This window comes from Equus caballus, chromosome 11, assembly GCF_041296265.1.
Source record: "Equus caballus isolate H_3958 breed thoroughbred chromosome 11, TB-T2T, whole genome shotgun sequence".
Classification (NCBI taxonomy): Eukaryota; Metazoa; Chordata; class Mammalia; order Perissodactyla; family Equidae; genus Equus; species Equus caballus.
The window spans coordinates 16,973,438-16,998,763 of record NC_091694.1 but is presented as its reverse complement, the minus strand read 5'-3'; the positions used below and the strand labels follow the sequence as shown (position 1 = coordinate 16,998,763).

Below are 25,326 nucleotides of genomic sequence, written 5' to 3'. Positions count from 1 at the left end.
TTTTTAAAGAAAAAAGAAAATGACCAAGTTTTATCTTAAAAGGAATTGTATCAAATATTTTATAGTTTGGGAATCAGCTACTCCTTTATTCACACATCCTGCTATACAGTTAAGAAATACCTTTTGTAACCTGGAATTCCCTTGGGAGGGAAATCTAAAAGTTAAACTGTGAATTAAGTGAAAGAGATGAAAAGAGAAATTAGAGTGTTGAAAAAGAATATAAAATTGAGTGTTTAAAGTTGAATAGAGAGGCTGCATTGATGGTTATTTCATTTTTTAAAAAATATTTCAAAGTAAATCAGAAATTTTCTACAGAAAATTACAAATTTTATTTACCTTAAATTCTGCTTTTGCTCTCTTGGTGTCTTTCCATATCACTCACTTGTGTGTGACCTGATTTATGTGTTTCCTGTAGCTAATGAAAAAGTCTACAAGAAGAGATTACTAGGTGCTTTGAAGTCTCTTAATGGTAAGTGAAAAGCATAAGGAAAAGTCAGATGAATCTATGAGACATATATATACTATTTCCTAGATATTAAATTGTGAATCTTGCCAATTTAAATACATTTTGATGCCATTCCAATCTTCCTATATAGATGTGTTTGTTGGCAAAGTATCTCCACATAGAATTTTTGAAATCTCCTCCTGTTTGATGGAAAAGAAAATAACAAAATCTGTCTGCCAGTGAAACTACATGTAAATTATTCAGAGAATTTAATTAGGAGTTGAAACAACTAATTTGGTAAATAAACAAAGAAGAGAACGAACTTATTGGTTAGAGTATTAAATTATTTTTGCCATTCTATGAATTGTTTTTTATCCCAGGCTTTATTGAGACGTAATTGACATATAGTGTAAATGTAAGATGTACAACTGTGTCGATTTGATACATTTATATATTACAAAATTATTGCCACCATAGTATTAGCTAATACCTCCATCATGTCACATAATTACCATTTCTTTTTTGTGGTGAGAACATTTAACATCTACTCTCTTAGCAACTTTTAAGTATATAATACAGTATGATTAGTATTATTAACTATGATCACCATGCTGTACATTAGATCCCAGAACTTGTTATAACTGGAAGTTTATATCCTTTGACCAACATCTCCCCATTTTCCCTGCGCCCCCCCCCCCCAGCCCCTGGTAACCATGATTCTACTTTGTATTTCTATGAATTCAGCTTTTTTAGATTCCCCCTTAAGTGATATCATACAGTATTTGTCTTTCTCTGTCTGATTTATTTCACTTAGCACAATGCCCTCAAGATTCATCCATGTTGTCGCAAATGGCAAGATTTTCTTCTTTCTCATGACTGGACATTCATCTGTTGATGGACACTTAGGTTGTTTCCATTTCTTAGCTATTGAGAATAATATTGCAGTAAAGAAGGGGTGCAGATATCTCTTCAAGATTCTGTTTTCATTTCCCTTGGATATAAACCCAGAAGTGGGAATACTGGATCATATGGCAGTTGTATTTTTAATTTTTTTGAGGAACCTCTATGCTGCTTTCCATAGTGGTTGTACCAATCTACATTCCCACTAACAGTGCCCAAGGGTTCCCTTTTCTCCACACCCTCACCAACACTTGTTATCTCTTGTCTTTTTTGATGATAGCTTTTCTAACAGGTGTGAGGTGGTATCTCATTATGGTTTTGATTTGCTTTTCTCTGTTGGTTAGTAATGTTAAACATCTTTTCATATACCTGTTGGCCATCTGTATGTCTTCTTTGGAAAAACGTCTATTTAGTTCCTCTGCCCATTTTTTAATTGCGTTCTTTGTTATTTTTGCTGTTGAGTTGCGTGAGTTTTCAAATATCTTGGATATTAACCCCTTATCATATATGATTTGCAAATATCTGCTTCCATTCTGTAGGTTGCCTTTTCATCTTGTTAATTTTTTCTTTTGCTGTGCAGAAACTTTTGAGTTTGCTGTAGTCCAACTTATTTATTTTCACTTTTATTGCTTATACTTTTGGTGTCATAGCTAGGGAATTGCTGACAAGACCAATGTCAGAAACTTTTTCCTATGTTTTCTTCTAGGAGTTTTCTGTTTCCAAGTCTTAAGTCTTTAATCCATTCCGAGTTCATTTTTGTGAGTGGTATAATATAGGGGTCCAATTTTATTCTTCTGCATGTGGTTATTCAGTTTTCCAAACACTGTTTGTTGAAGACACTCTACTTTCCCCATTGGGTATTCTTGCTCCCTTGTCAAATATTAGTTGACCGTATATGAATGGGTTTATTCCTGAGCTCTCAATTCTATTGCATTGATCTACGTGCCCATTTTTATTGCAGCGCCATGCTATTTGGTTACTATGCTTTGTAGAAAAGCTTGAAATCAGGAAATGTAATGCCTCCGGCTTTGTTCTTTCACAGGATTGCTTTGGCTATTTGGGGTCTTTGTGACTCTGTACCAATTTTAGGATTGGTTTCTCTATTTCTGTGTAACTTCATCAAAGTCTTGTAGTTTTCAGTGTACAGATTTTTCACCTCCTTGGTTAAATTTATTCCTGAGTATTTTATTGTTTTTGATCCTATCATGAATGGGACTGTCTTTTTTATTTCTTTTTCAGATGTTTTGTTGTTAGTATATTGAAACACATCTGTTTTCTGTATGTTAATTTTGTACCCTGCAACTTTACTGAATTCATTTGTTAGTTCTAGCATTTTTTTTTGTGGAATCTTTAGGATTCCTGTTTATAATATCATATGATCTGCAAACAAAGAAAATTTTATTTCTTCTTTTCTGTATTGGATTCTTTTTCTTTTTCTTGTCTGATTCCTCTGGCTAGGATTTGCAGCACTATGTTGAATAAGAGTGGTGAGAGTGGGCAGTCTTGATCTTAGAGAATAAGCTTTCCAACTTTCACCACTGAGTATGATATTGGCTGTGAGTTTATGATATATGGCCTTTATTGTGTTGACATATGTTCCTTCTGTCCCCAATTTGTTGAGTTTTTATCATGAAAAGATGTTGAATTTTGTCAAATGCTTTTTCTGTATCTGTTGAGATGATCATATGATTTTTGTCTTGAATTCTATTAATGTAATGTATCACATTTATTGATTTGCGTATGCTGAACCATCTTTGCATCCCAGGGATAAATCCCACTTGATCATGGTGTGTGATCCTTTTAATTTGCTGTTGGTTTGGTAGTATTTTGTTCAGAATTTTTGTACCTGTATTCATCAGCGATATTGACCTGTAGTCTTTTTTTCTTGTAGTATCCTTATTTGGCTTTGGTAGCAAGGTCATACTGGCCTCATAAAATGAATTTAGGAGTGTTCCCTCCTGTTCAATTTTTTGGAAGAGTTTAAGGAGGATTGGCATTAATTCTTCTTTAAGTGTTTGATGGAATTCACCAGTGAAACTATCTGGTCTTGGGCTTTTCTTTGTTGGGAGATTTTTGATTACTGATTTAATCTCCTTACTCATTATTGGTCTGGATTTCCATCCTAGCAATGGATTCTTGCATATCCATTTCTTTGGGAAACTGGAGGTTTACTGTATACTTTCGGTGGAGTCATGTTTCCCTGATTCTTCATGATCCCTGTAGCCTTGCATAGGTGTCTGCACATGTGAAGAAACAGTCACCTCTTTCAGACTTTATGGATTGACTTTGGTAAGGGAAACCTTTTATCTTTGGATGGGGGCATGCTGGATCATGCCCTGGACCATGGGCCTGAGTCTAGTGGTAAAGGGGTGCCAAGTGCAGGGGTGCATGGCAATACTGAGTCCAAAGAGGTGTGGTGTCTTTTAGGCTCAGACTGTTGTAGTCCACAGTATCAACAACTATGTGGTCCTTAGTGAGCACTGTGGGGGGTCCACAGTGGCTACAGGCATTGTTGGGGTTCTCAGCAGTGCCTCCAGGCCTGGCAGCTAGGGACCAGAGCAGGCAGCAGTGGTGGCCTGAGCCAGTGGTGTATGCACACTCGGCTGCAGAGGTCAGCTGTAGGTGTCTATGTAGTGGTAGGGTCCAGTTGCAGACATACATGTAGTGATGGCGACCAAGGCAGGTAAGAAGGGCAGGGGCCAACTATGGACTCACTGGCAGCTGCAGAGGACCTGGCTGTTGGCGTGCTTTCCCATGACTTCCCACTCTCTCCTTGTCCATGCACATTACAGTGGAGGCTGATGACACTGTCTGGCTGGGGACATGCAGGTACACAGCCAGAGAGGCTAGCTACAGGTGGGTACAGTGGTGCCAGGCAGTGACAGAAGGCAGGGCCTGATCTGAGCCCACAAGTAGCTACAGGGACCCTGGCTGTTAGCGAGCTTACCTGTGGAGTGGCTTCGCATTCTCGCCCTGGCAGGCACACTGCAGTGGAGGCCAGTGACATACTACAGGCCAGTGGTGTGGAGGTGCACAACTGGAGTGGCTAGCCACTTGAGCATGGGCACAGCAGTCAGGGACAGCTAGGCAGATCCAGGCTGGCATCTTACACTTGCACAGCTGCAGAGGCCTGAGCTGCCTGTAGGTGTGGTTCCCAGGTTCTGACAGGGACAGGAAGGGACTCAGGCAGCTGGAATCTTACACTTGCACCACCACACAGAACTTGGATGGTAGCTAGGGTGGTTCCTGGGCTCCTGCAGCAGCTGGGGGTGGGGGGGTGGGAGAATGGAGAGGTAGAGAGGGAGTGTGGAGGGACTCAGGCTGAACCCCTGGGGCGAAAGCTGGAGAAATCAGCTGGGATTCTGCAGAGATCTGTTGACAAATGGCTTCGTCAGTGACGAAATCTGCTGAGATGATCGGCAGAGCATGCCTCTGTGAACCACAACTGATCACTCCTGCTCTATGTCTGTTTAACAGTAGCCTCTGCTTTTCTTCCTTTTTATTAGATGGCTCTATATGTTTCAACTTTGCCAGTCTAGGTGGGGTGAAATGGAAGCGGGGTCTTTGCACAGTGTCCTGAGAGGCTGGAGAAGCTGGTCACTCACTTAGGTCTTTCCTTGTGAGGAATTCTTTCTAGCTGAGAAGTTACTTGGTACTGAACAACGCCAGCTTGTGGGATGGAATGATGCGGGTAAAATGAAGTTGTCTGTCTTCTCTTCTTGTGCAATTATTCTGGGTCTTTTGGTTCCACTGTGTTGCTAAAACTTTGTAAGTAAACTCTAGAGATCTTCCAGAGCTGTTTTTATTCATGGATTTCTGTCCAATCGTTGATCTTTATGGGGAGACAGGGAAGCTGTGTTCTCCTACCTCATCACTTTTTCTGCCAGATCCCTCTATGAATTGTTAAATAGTGACTCAAACCCTTTTAAAATTTATGCTTTGTAAACCTGTCATCACACTAACTAAGAAAGTTCTGTTTTTAACTCCATTATTGACCCTCTTTGTACTATGAAGCCTTGATATTCACGCTGAAAATAACCTTAATATACAGAAATTAGGAGCTTTGAATACATCAGATTTTGCTCATATTCCTCTCATTTCCCAAGGAGGGGTCATTGATGTGAATAAACTGGACGCAGTTTTGGGGGACATGGGATTAAACCTCACAGAAGAAGAAATTAAGGATCTGAAACGCAACCTGCCCACTGGTGGTGAGCATTAAAGATATTTTTAAGCTACTCAGATTGATCTGGGGTTTTCCATATGCATCAATCAACCCATTAAAATATTTATTTGGCATAGGTAAGCATTTTGAAAAAAGTATAAAAGAATCCAGAAGATAATGAATAGCTAATTATGTCTTTCATATCATTTTCATCAGTTCATGATGCAGTTTGTTTCACTTGAACCCTAAGTAGAGAAGGGAATTTGTTCAGGTCCACTATCAGATCAGGAAAAGTTGGAGGAAAGAAAACAAATCAGAAGACAGAAGAGTGAAAATACAATGAAATAAAGTTAGAGAAAAATATATACAGAAAATGAGAATGAGAAAGAAAGAATGCTAAGAGTGAAGAATGATTTAAATGACTTCAACTATCTGTTAAAATGATGATTTCCACTACTACTAATCCCACTTCATCCAGTCAATTACCATGAGACAAGAAGACAAAAAAGGAACAGGAAAGAATGACAAGTTTGGTGCACATTTCTTTGCCATAAGCTATAACAGAACCTGATACCTATCATAAGGTCAAGGACAATGAGAGATTCAGGCCAGCATGCATGGCATGTTCTCTCTATGAAGCTGCATGATTCCCTTCTTCTGGATCAAGCTCCATGATCCAAGGGCTATATTCCTGGGCTTCAATAGTCTCGTACTGGGCTAGAGACACACTTTGAAGTGCATTGAATCACAAGGTAATTCCATCACAAATGAGGAAAACAATGAATACTAACCTGGGAAAATTCCTTAGGCTAAAGTGCTTATTTAAACCTGCTCATTCTACTCATATGCCATGTTATTTAATTTTTGCCATTGATTACTACTGTACCCTGGTATAAAATATATAATATTTCCAGAATATATTTTTGTAGAGGTATCCATTTATTTTCAATAGTCTATATTATTTCGAAAGTAATTATTCCTTTATTATGTTTTAAAATATAATATTTTGAAACAGAAAATTGTTTTATTATACATACATAGATAAATTATAAAGCGTTAATAGATAAAAAGCCATGATTCCACTACACAGCCTAAGCATTAGAACGTTGCCACGAACTTATACCTACATATGTACTCTTCCCCCATCTCATCCCTCTGCCATCCACTTGCAAAGTAACCACTATGCTAAACGTTGTGTTTATAATTCCCTTGCTTTAAAAAATAATTTAGTTTGATCATGTACGTATGTGTTCCTAAATAAATTTGCTTGCTTTGTGAGCTTTATAAATATTATCTTATAGTATGTGACAAGTGTTCTGGATCTTGTTATTTCCTCAATTATTATGTTTCTAAGACTCATCTGTGTTGTTGCATACAACTATGGTAATACTTTTCATTGCTATATAATATTCTATTGTGTAAGTATACAATGATTTATTTATACCTCTCACCATCAATGGACATTTAAATTATTTCCAGTTTTTCACTATTACAAACAGTCCTGCCAAAACCAATCTTGTGTATGCCTCCTGGAGCACATGTCAAAGAGTTTCTGTAGGTATATATACATAGGAGTATACACCTCTAGAATTACTGGGTCATAGGGTAGGCCAGTAATTAATTTTACAAATATAATCTCAAATTGCAATTTATATTTCCATCAGCAGTATCCCAGTTTTTGTTGATCTATATCCCTTACAATAATAGTGTATAAGTAAATGTGTTTGCATTTTGCCAATTCTAGCTAATCTAATGAGTGTATACTTGTTACCAAGTCACAAATAAATTAATTTTAAAAATATATATTACACTAAAACCATATATTATGGGGAAAAGTTGACGAATTAGATCTCATCAAAATTAGAAACTTTAACTCTGTGAAAGCCCATGTGAACAGGATGAAAAGACAAACTGAAGACTGGGAGAAAAATATTTGCAAAGCACGTATCCAACAAAGGACTAGCATCTGTGATACATAAAGAACCCTCACAACTCAACAATATGAAATACAAAGAATCCAATTAGAAAATGGTGTGGGGCAGATATGAAAACACATGTCATCAAAGAGGACATAAAGATGGAGAATAAGCACATGGAAAGATACTCAATGTCATTAGCCATCATGCAAATGCAAATTAATATCACAATTAGATACTACTACACACCTATCAGAATAGCTAAAATAAAAACTAGTGACAACATCAAATGCTGATGAAAATGCTAGAGAAAGTGGATCACTCATATTTGCTGATAGGAATGTAAAGTGGTACAGCCACTCTGTAAAACAGTTTGGCAGTTTCTCAAAAAACAAAATACACAATTGCCATATGATCCAGCAATTGCTTCTTTGGGCATTTATCCCAGAGAAATGAAAACTTGGGTTCACACAAAAACCTAAGCATGAACATAAGAGCAAAAAGCTGGAATCAGTCCAGATATTCTTCAACAGGTGAATGATTTAATAAACTGTGGCACCTACATACTATGGAATACTATTTATCAATAAAAATAAATGAACTATTGACACATGCAATAACTTGGATGAATCTGCAGAGCCTTATGTTAAGCAAAAAGGGCCAATCTCAAAGGTTACATACTGTATGATTCCATTTACATAATGTTTTTGAAATGACAAAATTTTTTAAATACTGGGTATATTAATGATTGTCACTTAGGAATAGGGGGTCAGATGGAGAGTGGATGCAGCAGGGAAGTACCGGTCATAAAAGGGCAACACAAGGGATCCTTGTGATATTGGAGCTGTTGTGTATCTTGACTGTGGTAGTGGATCCATGAACCTACAAAAGTGATAAAATTGTATTGAGCTTAATAGACACACAGACATACAAATGAGTACAAGTAAAACTAGAGAAATCTGAATAAGACTGGTGGATTGTGTCAATGTCAATATTCTATTTGTGATGTTATATTTATATAATTATGTTATAGTTTTACAAGTTTTATTGTTGAGGAAAACTGGGTGAAATGTCCAAGGCATAACTAATTTTTTTCTTACAAGTATATAAGAATCTATAATGAACTAAACAAAATTTTTAAAAAATGTTAAATTGGAAATATTTTTGTATAAAAATCTAATAGTGTCTGCATGGTATGATAACCCTAAAAAATCCCTAATGTGAAGAAATTGACTTCAAAGCAATTAGTAATTTTTCAACCCAAAAAGAGGTAAAAAAATTCTGTCTGGGTTTGTTAAAATAAAGAGAAACTCTGAGTGAGAGCTCATTAGATAAGATAATTACTAAAATCCAAGTTGAAATATGACTATAGGATATACCAAATTTAAATCCTGTTGTAGTGGCTTGATCTAAGCAATAAAAGTTCTTCAGTGTCTTAAAGCTTAAAAGTATACCCTTGAAAAGAGGTGATCTTCAAATTTTATCCCTTGACTGGTGTTGGCTTCGTTTCTTACAGAATTAAATCACAACTAGGTTGTTGAAATTGTTCTTTTCCATACTTCACTTATTTAGTCTGATATATTCTCATGCAGAGGGTAAAGTAGGGAACACTCTGTAGTATACACATGTTGTTGGAAGTTTATCCTGTCTCACGTTATTTCTAAGTCTTATGTTGTATTTCTCTTTTTTTGAGTGCAAAGAAATATTGCTTTATTTTCATAAATAGTACACATGAATCATAATCAGTTCTTTGAATTCTTCCAAAGGGGTTAAATCAATCCAAGGATACTACTTTTTTCTCATTTCACAATATTCATGAAAGATGTGTGACTAGCAGACATCGTTGTACCTGTTTCTAAATGAGGGAACACTGAAGCATGTGCTGGTCTATTTCTTTTTATGATTTGTATTTTTTCTTGCAGCAGATGAGAAAGTTGAGATAAGAAAGTTGTGGGATGGATTAAAAGCTTTTACAGGTGAGTGGGAAGTTACTATAGAGTTAAGACACCCAGGTTTTATGCAGAAGTATATTTTCTTAAGTCAATAATATTTTCGTACTATTCTATTCTTGATTTGTAAATTTTGGTTTTATTTAACCTTTCGTGATGAAACACTTGCTTCTACCATACTAGTTTGCCTTTATAAATAGTGGTTAATGTCTATAACTTACTAACAATTTGTAAGCTTTCTGGAGACTGTTTTTTACTCACAATATCACTCATTTTAATATTATTTAAAGGGGCTGGCCCCTGGCCGAGTGGTTAAGTTCGCACGCTCCGCTGCAGGCGGCCCAGTATTTCGTTGGTTCGAATCCTGGGCGTCGACATGGCACTGCTCATCAAACCACGCTGAGGCAGCGTCCCACATGCCACAACTAGAAGGACCCACAATGAAGAATATACAACTATGTACTGGGGGGCTTTGGGGAGAAAAAAGAAAAAAATAAAAATCTTTAAAAATAAAAAATAAATAAATTCAGATACTACTAAATAAAGATGCAGGTTGTAAATAAAATTAAAAATGTATATATTATTTAAAGACTCTCAAAACAGAATAGATCAAGTAACAATAAGATAAGGAGTTTTTACTGTCAATACAAGGAACAAAGCACATAATTCAGAAAAAAAATTAAATCCACTGGACTCTGGTAAGATGTATAAATGAATTGATTCTGAAATCTTAATTAACCAGACAGTTTATTCAAGTAAAATGTAAAGTAAAATTCTCTACCTTGACCTGTCCTAATATTAGGGGATCACACTTTTCAGCATTTTTAAATAAATTTGAAACGTGATCCTTTTTTGGTTCTGTATAGATGGATATATCTTATTATGCATTTGAACTTGTTCAAATCAAGAAGAAACTTGTGTTTCTTAAATCATTATTTGAAATAGTTATTCTACAAAATTATTAAATTGTTATTTGAAATTATTATTTATTTTACTTTTTTCTTTCTTTTTTTGGTTAGGAAGATTGGCCCTGAGCTAACACCCATTGCCAATCTTCCTCTTTTTGCTTGAGGAAGATTGGCCCTGAGCTAACATTTGTGCTAGATGGCTCCAGGCCAGTCTTCCTCTATTTTGTATGTGGGTTGCTGCCAGAGCATGGCTTGATGAGTGGTGTGTGTCCGCACCCAGGATCCAACCTACGAACCCCAGCAGCTGAAGTGGAGCACACCAAACTTAACCACTACGCCACTGGGTCGGCCCCTTACAAAATTCTTAAATGATAACATTTCCATTTTTTCAAAGGACAAAAGATTGATGTGCAGTATCTACCAGACTTTCTGAGCAACATGGGTATTGAGCTAACAGATAAAGAACAAATGGAGCTGCTAAAAATGCTGCCAGTTGATGGTAAGCCTCAGACGTGCCTCTGTTGCCTTCTTGAGAGCTTAGTTTTATGAGACTATGGGAGAAGTTTTTAAACATCTCTGTTTAGCATTTAAAAAAATACTTAAAACAATTAGAACTAAGTTTTAAGTTACAGATACCCTTTTGCTCTTTTTAGCCATAAATCAGGCCATCAGAGAATAAACACATATATGGTCCCTTCTAGCCAATGATAAAACTATCATAAAGAAAATGAAAGAAATTGATGGGATGACAGATTCAAAAGGATTGGGTGGAAGAGGTCAAAGAAGAAACAAAGGATTATCAGTATAGCAGAGCTTATGGACAGGTGTCTTGGGTGTTTAAAATCACCTAATTTTTCATGCTGAAATAGTTCTCATTTCCTCTCTGTATGTCTTGAACTGGAAAAGGAGAAAAGAACATAATTATTCAGCAAATAAATAATTCTTCCTGAAATTATGGAATATATGTACATTTTTATGAACATCTACATCATATTTTATTTGATGTAAATTGTGCTTTGCATTGTAGCTGCTGGGAAGATCTGTGAAAATAGATTGTTGGATGATGTGAAGTCTTTTAAAGGTGAGTAACAAGTAACTCAAGATTTAAGGTTTAAATTTATATAATTAGAGTTTTAATCAAGCTACTCTTCTATGAATAATTTTTAAGTTTAGCTTCATTCGTTTTAAATGTTTTACTGTGTAATGTCTGGAGTTTTTAAATCTTTGTAGGAGGTTCCACATTCTCTTATCATTTTCAGAACTTAACCCTCAAAGTATAATTTGAATTCTAGGTAGATCCAACAAAATAAGAGAGTGATAGGTAGCTATTCTGAGAATTAATTAAAGCAAAGAAAACAAAAAGTAGTTTCTGCCTGTTGTCAGAAAGATTGGACATGATCTTCTGATAGAATTAAATCCATAAGTTAATGTTTGTTACAGTTCTTCTAAATAGAATGTATTTTTAGTGAGATCCAGTTAAGGAAAAATATGTAGGCAAAGACACAAGTTGTGGCTAGGGTCTTTTTTATTTTTTCTTTTGCTTTCCCTCTTCCTTCTTCCTTAGTCCAAAAAAAAAAAAAAAAAAAAAAAAGAGCATAAGAAGAATGAAAAAGGCTTAGAAGCCCTGCCACTTGGCGCCTATTGAGAGAGTCTCCTGCCACAGGAAGAATGCTGCCTGGCTCTCCTAGGCCCTTGGGAAGAGCGGCAGCAGGATGATTTTTAAATTTAATGTGGAAGTTGTCCATGGTGCTGCCCACTTTATAACAACTTTAGTTTTTATCAACTAAATGGAGTGTCACATTGAAAATGGGGCAATGACAGCCAGAATCTTGATTTCTCAGTCTTTCTGTAGTCCTATTTCCCCATCTATATACCTTTGCTGGTTTCTGGGGCTCTTGTTTTATGATTTTAATAATAAATTTTCCTCTCCATTCACTCCCAGCTCCAGCTCTTGCTTCAACTTCAGAGTATTTCTAGCCAAAGTCCTCTTAGATATCATCCCAAGTAGTTATTATATATTGGTTTTTACTAATACAAATAGCTTTCTATTTAAAATATTCACCAAAAAATCCATGTTCATAAACTGTTTTCACAGCATGGATAAACCAGGTGTAGGATAATTTCAAAGTTCCATTGGAAACCAGTACAAATTTTCTGGCAACTGAGAATTTTCTCAAAACCCTTCCCTACTATAAATTTGATTAGTTGTCTTTAGCTTAAGTTGCAAAACTCCTTCATAAATTATTTCTTGACCAAAGTTTCACCAAGGCAAAGTTTAAGGTTCTTTAATACAATATTAAAATAAAGTTTGGTACTCATGTTTAAAAGCAGCATAAATAGTACTGAAAAATATATTATTTCTTATCCTTGTTTCATTTTAATAGTAAAACATTTTTAGTAAATAGTAACACAGAGCATTAATATATTTCTAATATTTAATGTATTTCTCATATTTTAATAATTTTTCTTATTCTTTATGTCTCTTTCCTAAGGAGGGAAAGTTGAAAGATGTAAAATCAATACTGTTCTAGAAAAGATGGGAAGCAAGCTCACAGAAGAGGAGATTAAAAGTCTAACAGATAACCTACCAGTTAATGGTAAGCACTGTAGTTATTACTGAATCTTTTTGCAGAGCTTTGCTTGTGAAATTACATATGAGAATTTTTGAAATAAGAATTATTTGATGCTAAAAGGAAATCTGAGTATCTTAGAATAGAACTTATTCCTAAAGTAAAAAGAAATGCTGTCTCATTTTTTAAAATTTAAAGTTATCAATATGTTTCCTTGTTGATACCAAGTGTTACTTACAGAGAAGCCAGGATATTTGTCTGGGGAAAGTAGTTGGAATGTAGAATAAAAATTGTATGGATTAAGTTTAAAAGTGACCATATCCTCGCTAACCCTTCATTCCTTAACTAATCCAACCCTGAACCATTTGCTCCTTTTATTTTACATGCTCTCCCTGAGTGATTTTATGAACTCCCACTTTTATTTTTTTTATTTTTTAAATTTTTTTTAAAGTTCAAACTTTTATTTTTTTAATTTTTTATTTTTTTTAAAGATTGGCACCTGAGCTAACAACTGTTGCCAATCTTTTTTTTTTTTTTTTCTGCTTTATCTCCCCAAACTCCCCCTGTACACAGTTGTATATCTTAGTTGCAGGTCCTTCTAGTTGTGGGATGTGGGACACCGCCTCAACGTGGCCTCACGAGCGGTGCCATGTCCGCGCCCAGGATCCAAACCCTGGGCCGCTGCAGTGGAGCGCACGAACTTAACCACTTGGCCACGGAGCCAGCTCCGAACTCCCACTTTTAACCGTCATCTGTTTGCTGAAGACTTCCAAATTTTGTGTTCTTTCCAGTCTTTTCCCCTGATCTTCAAACTATTTTATCCTAAATCTTGTAAGACATTTATATTCAGTCACCCCAAATGGCTGTTCAAACATAATTTTCTTAGTCTTAAATACTCAGCATCTTCTTAAACTGATCCTTTTTCCTATCTCATTGCCCCCACCAAACCCTATATTTGATTAATTACCTTACATTGCCTATTTTAAACTCCTAAGTGTTTCTTAAATCCATTTCTACTCTTTAGTCCTGTATCACTGCCCTTATTTCTATTTCTTTTCCTCTTTGCTTGGACTGCTAGATAACTCTCTCTGCCTATAATTTTGTTACTTTTAACTCCACTCTGCATAAGTGGACAGAGTGATCCACTTACATGTAAATCTGATTATAACTACTTAGGATTTCTTTCTCCCTCTCTAGACTTCCCTTCTTCTGCTTTTCTGGACCTTCTCTCAAAATGCAGAACTACCTCAAGGCTTAGAATGAGGTTCCCTAAGTGATCTTATCTACTTTCTTATCTCTAAGTTATATTTGTGTGATAATGAATCACTGATATATATTCTTAACCTAAAACTCTCCTTGGATCTCTAGGTGGTTTATCTAATAGGTATTTTCAATCTCCACTTGGATAGTTCAAATGATCTGTAACTTAATTTGTCTAAATCTGAGCTCTTGATTTTCCTCCTAAAACTCATTCCTTCCCAGTTTCATTATAAGGCATCACCACTGTAGTTTTTTTGTCTTGTGATGTCTTTGTCTAGCTTTGATATTGGTGTAGCAGTGGCTTCATAGAATGAATTGGTGTTCTCTCCACATCTGTTTTCTGAAAGAGTTTGTGTAGGATTGATATTATTTCTTTAAATACTTGAAATAATTCACCAGTGAAGCTATCAGGGCCTAGGCCTTTTTTACTGAGAAGATTTCTGATACTTAATCAATTTTCTTATTTGTTATAGGACTATCCAGATTTTCTGTTTCTTCTTGATTCAGTTTTGGCAATTTGTGTCCTTTCCAGAATCTGTCTATTTCGTGTATGTTGTTAAATTTCTGGCATAAAGTTCTTCATAATATTCCCTTAATAGCCTTTTAATTACTGTAAGGTCAGTGGTGTTATCCTCTTTCATTCCTAATTTTAGTTGTCTGTGTCTTCTCTCTTTTTTCTTGGTTGGGCTAGCTAAGGATTTGTCAATCTTTTCAAAGAGCCCACTGTTGGTTTTATTGGTTTTCTCTATCATTTTTCTGTTTTCTGTTTCTTAATATTCATTCTAATCTTTATTATTTCCTTCCTTATGCTTGCCTTTGTTTGGTTTGCTCTTACTCTTCTAGACTAAGGGAAAGGCTTAATTATTGATTTAAGATCTCTCTGCTTTTCTTACATAGTTATTTAAAGCTATAAATTTTCCTCTAAGGACCACCTTTGCTGAATCCCATACATTTTATTTTCATTCAGATCAAAATACTTTCTAATTTCTCTTGTAATTTCTTCTTTGACCCATGGATTATTTTGAAATCTGTTTGATTTCCAAATATTTGTGAATTTCTCAGATTTCCTTTGGTTGTCCATTTCTAATTTACTTCTATTGTGGTCAGAAAACATACTTTGCATGATTTCAGTCCTTTAAATCTCACTAATACTTGTTTTATGACCTATCATATGATATAATCAGAAGCTTTTGGAGTCTTCAAAAGCCTCTAAGAGTGTAAAGGGATCCTGTGACCAAAATGTTTGAGAAGTTTTGGCTTATATTGTTGATTTTCCAGACTTTCTTCTTTCTTAGTATTTGTGGGTAAAACTTTACATTTTCCTCTAAACACTGCTTTAGCGAAATCCCCCAAATTTAACCTCATGTTTTCCTTATCATTAAGCCAAAAGTTTTCCAATTTCCATTGTAATTTCTATTTTAACCTATGTATCATTTAGATGTGTTGCTTAATTTCCAAACATTTGATCATATTCTCATTATGTTTTTGTTATTGCGTTCTGATTTAATTTTACAGTCTCAGAAAATAGTCACTATATATTTTAATCCTTTAAAATTTGTTGAGACTTGTTCCGTGGCCAAAAATATGTTCCACTTTGGCATCTTTGTCATATGCACTTGAAAAGAATATGTGTTCTATATATGTCAATTAGGTCAAGTTGGTTAATCATATTGCTGAAGTCTTTTATAATGTTACTTGTTTTTGGGTGGGTGGGGGGTCTGGTTATTTAATGACTTAGTGAGAAAAGTGTGTTAAAATCTCCAAACATGTGACTGTGGATTAGACTAAAGTTTATTTTATTCCTGTCAACTTTTGCTTTTTATATATATATGAAAATACATTATTAAGTGCATACAAATTTAAGATTGTTATATCTTTCCATCAAATTGATCCTTGTGTTATGATAAAAGACCCTTTTTTCTTTCATAATACTTCTTGCCCTAAGTATACTTTGTCTAATTTCAATAACACCACACAACTTTCTCATTAGTGTTTGCATGGTATAACTTTTTCATCCTATCTGAATCTTTCTGTTTAGTCCGCTTTTTGTAAACAGTTTTTACTTGGGGTCTTGTTTTTCTGTATCCACTCTGAAAATATTTTTCTTTTAATTGTAGTATTTTGTCCATTTACTTTTCCTTAATTATCACTTTAATTGTAAAATTTAATACAGATATAGAAGCCATACAAAACAAATTATTATAAGGTGAACACTCTTCAAACCACCTCCCAGATTAAGAAATAGAACTTTTCCATACTAGAAGCCCCTCCGTATGTCCTGTTACAGTCACAGTACACTCCATCTCCCAAGAGTAATCACTACCCTCACTATATAGTAGTTACTTCACTGCATTTCTTTATAGCTTTATCAACCAAGTGTGCATCCCTAATATAATATTTTAATCTTGCTCATTTTTATTTATTTGATTTTTTTAGTTTCTCTTAGTCTTTAAGTTTTACCTCTGTCTCTTTCTTTTCCGTATAATTTATCTATCATAGAACTGGAAAATTTGACCTGTAGAATTTCCACTGTCTGGATCTTGTCATTACATATATATGGTACAGTTCAACATGCTTCCCTGTCATCTGAATTTCCTGCAAATTGGCAAAATCAAGTGTCTTGATCAGACTCAGTTTAAGTTCTTTTGGTAAGACCATATTCTTTCATCATGAATCACAAATTCTGATTGTCTCTGTCTGTAATGTTTGCAGCCGATGATGATCAATGTCTAGATATCTGTTACTTCCTTGGGAGTTACAAAATGGTGATATTCTTATTCCATCATTCCTTTTTTATTTATTACCAGTTGCTTCCCTCAACTACAGTTTGTTATCCAGTGTTACCATTTATACAGGGAACATAAATAAATTCTTAATTCCCTCTTTATTTACCAGTTTTCAAAATAATAGCTTCCTACTATATTCTAATGTTGATTAATTTGGTTTTTGAAAGTGTCATTATGAATTAATGGATTTAGACATTTTATAGATTTCAGCCTATTGCAGTTATCTTTATTGAAGCTCAAATTGTGCATCTTTCGTCAACATGGCCTTCTTCAAGTTGGCTTCAGATCCTTTTGGCATAATCCTAGTAATCTTTAATAGCTTCCTTCCTGCATTCCTGCTATCAGGCGTAAGTTCTTCTTGGCTCAGATGATTCCAAAACTGGAATCAGCCATTTCCCCAAAGGACTTGGTTTCTTTTAGTGGGAAAATATATTTTAAAAACACATTCTGGGCCCTTGGGACTCATAAACAATATTAGACTTCAGTTATTTGTTATATCACTGAAACAATTGGGTTTTTTTGCAAATCAGGAAAACCTCTTCTTTCCATTCCTGATGAGATAGGTTTAAGGACATCATCAATTTGTAACTTTACTCCTTCATTTGAAGTACAAGAGGGCATATTTTTTTTATATAGTTAATAGAATCATTAAAAATCAAGCAGGGGACAGATGACATGATTTTCTATGTAGAAGGTTGGAAAGAATTGACCAAAAAAATTCCTGAAACTAAAGCAATTATAGCAAGGGTGCAGGATACAAAGTTAATATACAAAAGTCAATTGCTTTCCTATATACCAGAAATGGACAAGTGGAATTTCATATTAAAAACATAATACCATTTACGTTAGCAGCCAAAAAAATGAGAGACTTAGGTGTAAATCTATCAAAATATGCACAAGATCTATACAAAACTCTGATGAATGAAATCAAAGAAGAACTAAATAAATAGAAAGACATTCCATGTTCATGTACAGCAAAACTCAATATTGTTAACATGTCAGTTCTTCCCAACTTGATCTATAGATTCAGTGTAGTAATCCCAATCAAAATCCCGGTAAGTTATTTTGTGGTTATTGACAAACTGATTTTAAAATTTATATGGAGAAGCAAAGACTGAGAATAGCCAACACAATACTGAAGGAGAAAAACAAAAGTGTAAGACTGACACATCCTGACTTCAAAACTTACTATAATGATTTCTTATTACAGTAATCAAGACAGTGTGGTTTTGGCAAAAGAATAGACAAATAGATCAATGGAACAGAATAGAAAGCCCAGATACAGACCCACGTAAATAAAGTCAACTGATCTTTGACAAAGAAGCAAAGGCAATACCGTGGAGCTAAGATAGTCGTATCGACAAATGGTGCTGGAACAACTAGACATCCACGTGCAAAAAAAGTTAATCTAGACACAGACCTTACACTTTTCACAAAAATCATCTCAAAATGGATAATAGAGGTGATGATAGTAGGATGGTAGAATAGGAGTTTTCAGCCTCCATTCTTACACAGAAACACCAATTTTGACAACCACCCATGGATGAGAGTACCTTTAGGGGAACCTTGGAGTCCAGAGGAGAAGTGTCAGTACTCCATTGGAGCAAAAAATCTGAAATTAGACAGATTTAAGAGAATAAGAAAAATTTCATTTTACTTGCAAGACCCCTCCTCTCAGACTGCACAATTCAGTGCCGAGAGACCCCCTCAGCTCACCATGTCTCTCATGGTGGAAAGTGAGAGCATAGTGAGTGCCCAGCTTCCCCAACTGTGCAGATTGCTTGCCAAGAGGCCCACTTTTTTCTCACCCCACACAAAACTCTAAGGCAGTTGGCACAGCTGAATAATCTAGGGCTAGATAGGAGCAGGGAAAAGAGGTCTGGGATCACAGCAACTCAACAAAGGGCTGCAGATAACCAGCTTGTGGACTCCACAAAGAGACCCACCCATAAACCTTGAGGGTGCATCGTCTTCAGACTCCACCCAAGTAGCCCATTTGTGCCCCCAGCACTCCATCCTCACCCCATGTATGCCCCTGCAGATGGCAGATCATGTATGAGCACACACAGACAGCTAGATTGACTCTGCCGGATTGGGAGAAAGTGTATAACCTTGAACACTCAGGGCACTGCCCTGGGAAAAATAAACAAGAGGCTTTCAACACCTGGCCTGGCTTTGCAAGATCAAGAGAAAGCGTACAATCCTAAGACTTCTCCTGTAAGATGGAACGAGAAGAGTGGAATAGAAAAGTTCTGAGAACCCCACAGAATCTCTAGCCAGGCTGAGTGGTAAAGGTTTTTCTCTTCCAAAGCCTGGAGAAGGGGACTGCTTCTTCAAATATAAAAACCTTAATGCAAGACTTTAAAGAACATGAAAATTCAAGGAAACTTGACCCTACCAAAGGAACATTTCCAATAACCCACCACAAAGGAAAGGAGATCTATGAATTACCTGCAAAGAATTTAAAATAATTCTTTTAAGGTAGCTCTGCAAGTTATCAGAAAACAGACAACTCAACGAAATCAATACATTAGCAAAACAAGAAGTTCAACAAAGAGAAATCATAAAAAGAACCAAACAGAAATTCTGGAGCTGAAGAATACAATTATTGAAGTGAAAAATGCAGCAGCTTCAACAGCAGAATTGATCAAGAAGAAGAAAGAATCTGTGAAGTCAAAAACAAATCATTCCTGATTTCAAAATACATTACAAAGATACTGTAATCAAAACAGACATATAGTGTAAAAACAGACATCTAGACCATTGAGCAGAATAGAGAGCCCAGGTGGCATAAAAACAGACATATAGACCAGTAGAACAGAATAGAGAGCCCAGAAAAAATCTACACGTTTATGGTCAACTGCTCTTCAACAAGGGTGCCAAGAGCACTCAATGGAAATGCATAGTCTCTTCAATAAATGGGTTTAGGAAAACTGGATATCCACATGCAGAAGAGTAAAATTGGACCCTTATCTTACACTGTATACAAAAATCAACTCAAAATGGATTAAAGACTTAAACATAAGATATGAAATCGTAAAACTCCTAGGGAAAACATAGGGAAAAAGCTTCATGACGTTGGTCTGGGCAATGATTTTTTGGGTAAGCCCAAGAGCATAGGCAAGAAAAGCAAAAAAGACATGTGGGACTACATCAAATTAATAAGCTTCTATGCAACTAAGGAAACAACAAAATGAAAAGGCAACCCACTGTACAAGAAAAAAATATTTGCAAATCATATATCTGATAAGGGGTTAATATCCAAAATATGTAAGGAACTCATACAACTCAACAGCAAAAAAACAAATAACTCAATTAAAAAGTGGGCAAAGGGGGGCTGGCCTGGTGGTGCAGCCGTTAAGTTTGTGTGTTCCACTTTGGCTGCCTGGGGTTCGCCGGTTCGGATCCCAGGTGCGGACATGGCACCGCTTGGCAAGCCATGCTGTGGTAGGCATCCCACATATAAAAAAGTGGAGGAAGATGGGCATGGATGTTAACTCGGGGCCAGTCTTCCTCAGCAAAAAGAGGAGGATTGGCAGCAGATGTTAGCTCAGGGCTAATCTTCCTCAAAAAAAAAAATAAAAAAAATAGAAGGCAATCCAGCATTTGCAACAACATGGATGAACCTGGAGGACATTATGCTAATAAAATAAGCCGGAGACAGAAAGACAAATACTTCATGGTCTCACTTTTATATGGAATCCAAAAAAGTCAAACTCATAAAAGCAGAGAGTAGAATAGTGGGTACCAGGGGCTAAGGGTTGGGGAAATGAGAAGATGTCCATTAAAGGGTACAAAGTTTCAGTTATGCAGGATGAATAAGCCCTGGAGATCTAATTAAAGCATGGTAACTATAGTTAAAAATACTCCATTGTGTACTTGAAATTTGCTAAGAGAGTAGATCTTAAGTGTTCTCACCACACACACCAAAAAAATGATAGCTATGTCGGGTGATAGATAATTAATTACCTCGATTGTAGTAATTGTTTCATAATGTATGCATATATCAGAACAACATATACACTTTAAATATATACAATTATACCATAAAATCAAAACGTACATCTATATTTTTTACTCAAAAAAATTACAGCAATGATTCCACATGGATCAATGTAAATAAAACCTAGTAATTAACCCACGTAGGATATACTTTACATCCCTTTATGATGTTATTAAGCAATAAGAAGTAGGCTGGAATAATGAAGTGATTTTTAATCGTTTGGAGGGATCTTTCTTAAAGGCAAATATTTGACCTTTATAGCATTCTTAAATAAGTCTCTTGAAGTACCTATGATATGAACTGTAAGTACAGATATATTCTGTATCCGAACTATCAAAGTTAATAAACTGTGCCACTTTACCAAAAGCCAAAATGGATGATAGACCTAAATATAAAACATGAAACTATAAAACTTCTAGAAGATAACATGGAAGAAACCCTAGATGACCTTGGGTGTGGTGATGATTTTTTAGATACAGCACCAAAGGCACAATTCATGAAAGAAATCATTGATAAGCTGGACTTCATTAAAACTTAAAGCTTCTGCTCTGTGAAAGGCAATGTCAGGAAAATGAGAAGACAAGCCACAGACGGAGAGACAGTATTTGCAAAAGGCACATCTGATAAAGGACTGTTATCTAAAATATGTAAAGAACTCTTAAAACTTAACAGTGAAGAAACAAACAACCCAATTAATCTGTAAATTTCTGTTTGTCACCAAATTTGGGACATTTTCAGTTATTATTTCTTCAAACTTTTTTTCTGCCTCAAAGCTCTTTCTCTCCTTTTGGAACTCCAATGACACATATGTTAGACTTTTTAATATTGTCCCAAAGTTTCCTGAGGCTCTGTTCATTCTTTTCTCTCTGTTCCTTATATTAGATCATTTCTATTAAACTATCTTCAAATCACTATCTATTTCCTCTATCATCTTCATTCTGCTGTTGAGTTCATTCCATGAATTTTTTATTTCACGTATTGTATTTCTCAGTTCAGAAATTTCTATCTGATTCTTCTCTATAGTTTTCTATTTCTCAGCTGATAACTTCTTTCTTTCTGTTCAAATGTGTTTACCTTTACCTCAGGGAGCATAGGCTCAGTAACTGATTTAAAGATTTTGTCTGATGATTCTAACGTTTGAGTCATCTCTGGGTTGGCATGTGTTGATTGCCTTTTCACTTGGAAATTGACCATGTTTTCCTAGCTTTTTGTTTGTCAAATAGTTCTGAATTATATCCTGGACGTTGTGACTATTATGTTGTATAGACTCTGGGTCCTGTTATAATTCTTTGAAGGATGTTGACTATTTTTATTTTAGCAGGTAATCATCTCAGTAAGATTCAGACAACAAATTATTTCCTCTTCTCTGGGGGTGATTCCAATCTCAGTTCACTCTTCAAAGCCTTTGCTGTCCTAGTTGGGTCTGTCCTGCATGTGCCACTTGGGTTAATCTGAGACTTGGGCCCTGGTTTAAATCTTAATTCAGTTCTCAAAGCCTTTGCTATGATACTTTGGGTCTGTCCCTTGCATGCACAACTCAAGAGTGAGCCCAAGACTTTTGCCAATTCATATACAGAATTAAGAGATCCCTTTCTCCATCTTTTCCCCTCCCTGGAACTCCCCCACATTTTCCAACTCGAAGGGGCCCTTTTTCCAGGTTTCTCTGGCCAGAAAGATGGAATTTCTATCAGAATTTTATCTTCGTGCTCTGCCATGCAGTTCTGTCACTGAGGCCCACTGTCAGCACAAAGCCAGGAGAGAAAGAGAGAAAAAGTCAAAAACAGAATGTTTATCTCCTTGCCAGTCACTTTTGCAAGTTTTGATTCTCCTCATTATTCTAGTGTTTCTGTATTTTGTTCAGAGTTTTTAATCTAACCACCAAGAGAAACAGGCTGCAGAGAACTGAACCTGCCATGGCAGAATCAGAACCAGCCTCATATTTCATCAATTTTAGAATACATATTCTTTCACGTCTTAACATTTGAATCAGGATACATCTTACAATTGCTGTCAATCAGGTAGTAGAGTCATTACATAGTTGTCCTTACCTGTGCATGTGTGAATTTGATTTTAGCTTGTTGCTGTGGCACATCATCACTTTAACTGAGTTGTGTACTGTTGGTTCCATATGTGTTGAGTTTAACTGCTGCTTAAAAACTTCTTCAAGGGGCTGGCCCTGTGGCCGAGTGGTAAGTTTGCGCGCTCTTCTTCTGGCCCAGGGTTTGCTGGTTTGGATCCTGGGCGCGGACAGGGCACCGCTCATCAAACCATGCTGAGGTGGCGTCCCACATAGCACAACCAGAAGGACCTACAACTAGAATATACAACTATGTACTGGGAGACTTTGGGGAGAAGGAAAAGGAGAAAGGGGGGAGGGGGAGGAGGAGGAGGAGGAGGGGAGATTGGCAACAGATGTTAGCTCAGGTGCCCATCTTTAAAAAAACTTCTTCAAAAATGTTACACTCTGAGTCAGAATTGAAGGCAGTTGTGTACACAAAAAAGTGTGAAAACAGCAGCAAGGTATAAATTTGTTATTAGTGAAGAGAATATTCATCATTGGAGGAATGACCATGACTCTGTATTTCCAAATTTTATTGCAAAGCACAACAAAATGCTTTTTAGACCTAACAAAAGAAGATATTGCATGTAGAGAATCTATACTACATGATGTTAAAGACACATACACAAGAGTATTTATTGCCTGTGACACACCAGACAATGCAATTGAAGGCAGAAGAAATTGCCAAATCCTTCAGAATTGGTGAAACAAAATTCAAAGCAATGAGAGGCTTGTGTTGAGTTGAGCTGGACATCAAACATCAATTTGTTGAAATTTCTTGCTAACTTTAAATGAAAAAAAGTAGTAGAGCACTTTTCTAAGAAATGTTGCATCACTAATGCTATTGATAACACACAGGACAATATTTTGTAGACAAAAGCGGACATCAATCATACTGAGTTGAACAGTTGAACAGTGATTTGAAAGAATTGGACTCTAAGTATGAAGTTTATAGTAATTGCAAATTTATTTCACACATCTTTACATATGAATGATAGTTATATTTTAAAAATCTGTTTAACTCTAAAATTCTTTCAAGAAATATAAAATAAGCATTCTAAATGATAAGAAAAAAAGCAAACGTAAATCTCCAGACCTAGATGATTTTCATAGTCTTATTACAGTTTGTAACCCACCTTTTTCAATAGGACACATGTATGTTTATAATACTGTGCTTGAGAGTAATAGATAGTAGTTTCCCAATTTGATTTGTTATAAGGAAAAGGAAGATTAGTATATGGTGAGTATGGGAAAACTTCAGGTTTGTCAGGGGGAATTTGATCAAGAGCCTTGCATAACAGTGTATATTCTCCGAATTTTATTTACTCAGTATATCAGTTTTTCTAAACTCTGAAGTCCTTGAAGGCAGAAAATTCACTTTAATTATCTTTGTACCCTTGAGGCCTAGCGTATTATCAAATATTAGGTATGCAACTTTAGGGAAATGGCTCTTTTCTGACAACTTTGCACATCTCCACATAGGCCACAGAGATAATCTTGACCACAGTCTAACCTGAGTCTTTATTGAATGCCCCGTGATTCCTCCTGGAACAAGGGGAGAAAAGCAGTCTTGTGAGGAGCTGCCACCAAGCAGTTTCTCCATCTGCTTCCCTGTCTCACAGGAGGCTGTTACAAGGTCGTTTCTCATTCCTCTCCCTAGTTTCAATTGAACACAGGACTTCCCACCCCCCTCCCTTAGGGTACAGCTGCAGGTTTCTGTTTAAGTCTATAAAACTGTTGGGTTATAGTTTTCAGTGAGCTCCTCAGCAGCAGAACAACTCGCCGTATGTGCCACCAGTCATCTGACCCATCTGGTTCAGTGTTGTCCTCCGGGACTAACAGGGCAGGGATCTAGCACCGTGCTGATCTTGCTTTTTTTGTGTAAGTTATAAACTGTCTTACTCCATTTGGGCTCATTGTTGCATTACAAGCGAAATCTGTGGAAATGTGGCAAGCCAACCTAGCAGCCCCAGTGGTGATCTTTGTGACTTTGTTAAACACCATGCCACTGCTTAGGGACTTCTTGGCAGCCTGACAGCAATTAATTTATGATGACTGAATAAATAAAAGTAGTGGAAAATAAGAAAGGAAGGAAAAATTTGCTTATGATAAGATGAATAAAATCTCTAACGCTGGCTTCAATGATATACCAGTGATGTGCCACTAGCCATTCCAAGATTATCGTAGTAATTGAAAAGATTTTTTTAAAAATTCTATTGAAAGTATATGAAAGATCAGTAAAAGTATTATCATTTTCCCTTTTGTTATACATGATAGGTAGGCTTTATGACTATACCATAACTGAGCAGGGTAATAGAATATGGCTAGCATCAATAATTGTTTCTCCAATGTTTATAAAGAAGGG

General features: G+C 35.9%; 1 protein-coding gene across 1 annotated transcript in view; it reads left to right on the top strand.

Moving 5' to 3' along the window:
* EFCAB3 (EF-hand calcium binding domain 3) overlaps nucleotides 1-25,326 on the top strand; it is a 498,542-nt gene that overhangs the window by 202,283 nt on the left and 270,933 nt on the right. Inside the window, exons 51-56 of the mRNA XM_070227127.1 lie at nucleotides 416-469; nucleotides 5,452-5,556; nucleotides 9,349-9,402; nucleotides 10,678-10,782; nucleotides 11,311-11,364; nucleotides 12,776-12,880. Of these exons, the coding sequence (XP_070083228.1) occupies nucleotides 416-469; nucleotides 5,452-5,556; nucleotides 9,349-9,402; nucleotides 10,678-10,782; nucleotides 11,311-11,364; nucleotides 12,776-12,880 (477 nt within the window). The remainder of the gene's footprint in view (nucleotides 1-415; nucleotides 470-5,451; nucleotides 5,557-9,348; nucleotides 9,403-10,677; nucleotides 10,783-11,310; nucleotides 11,365-12,775; nucleotides 12,881-25,326) is intronic.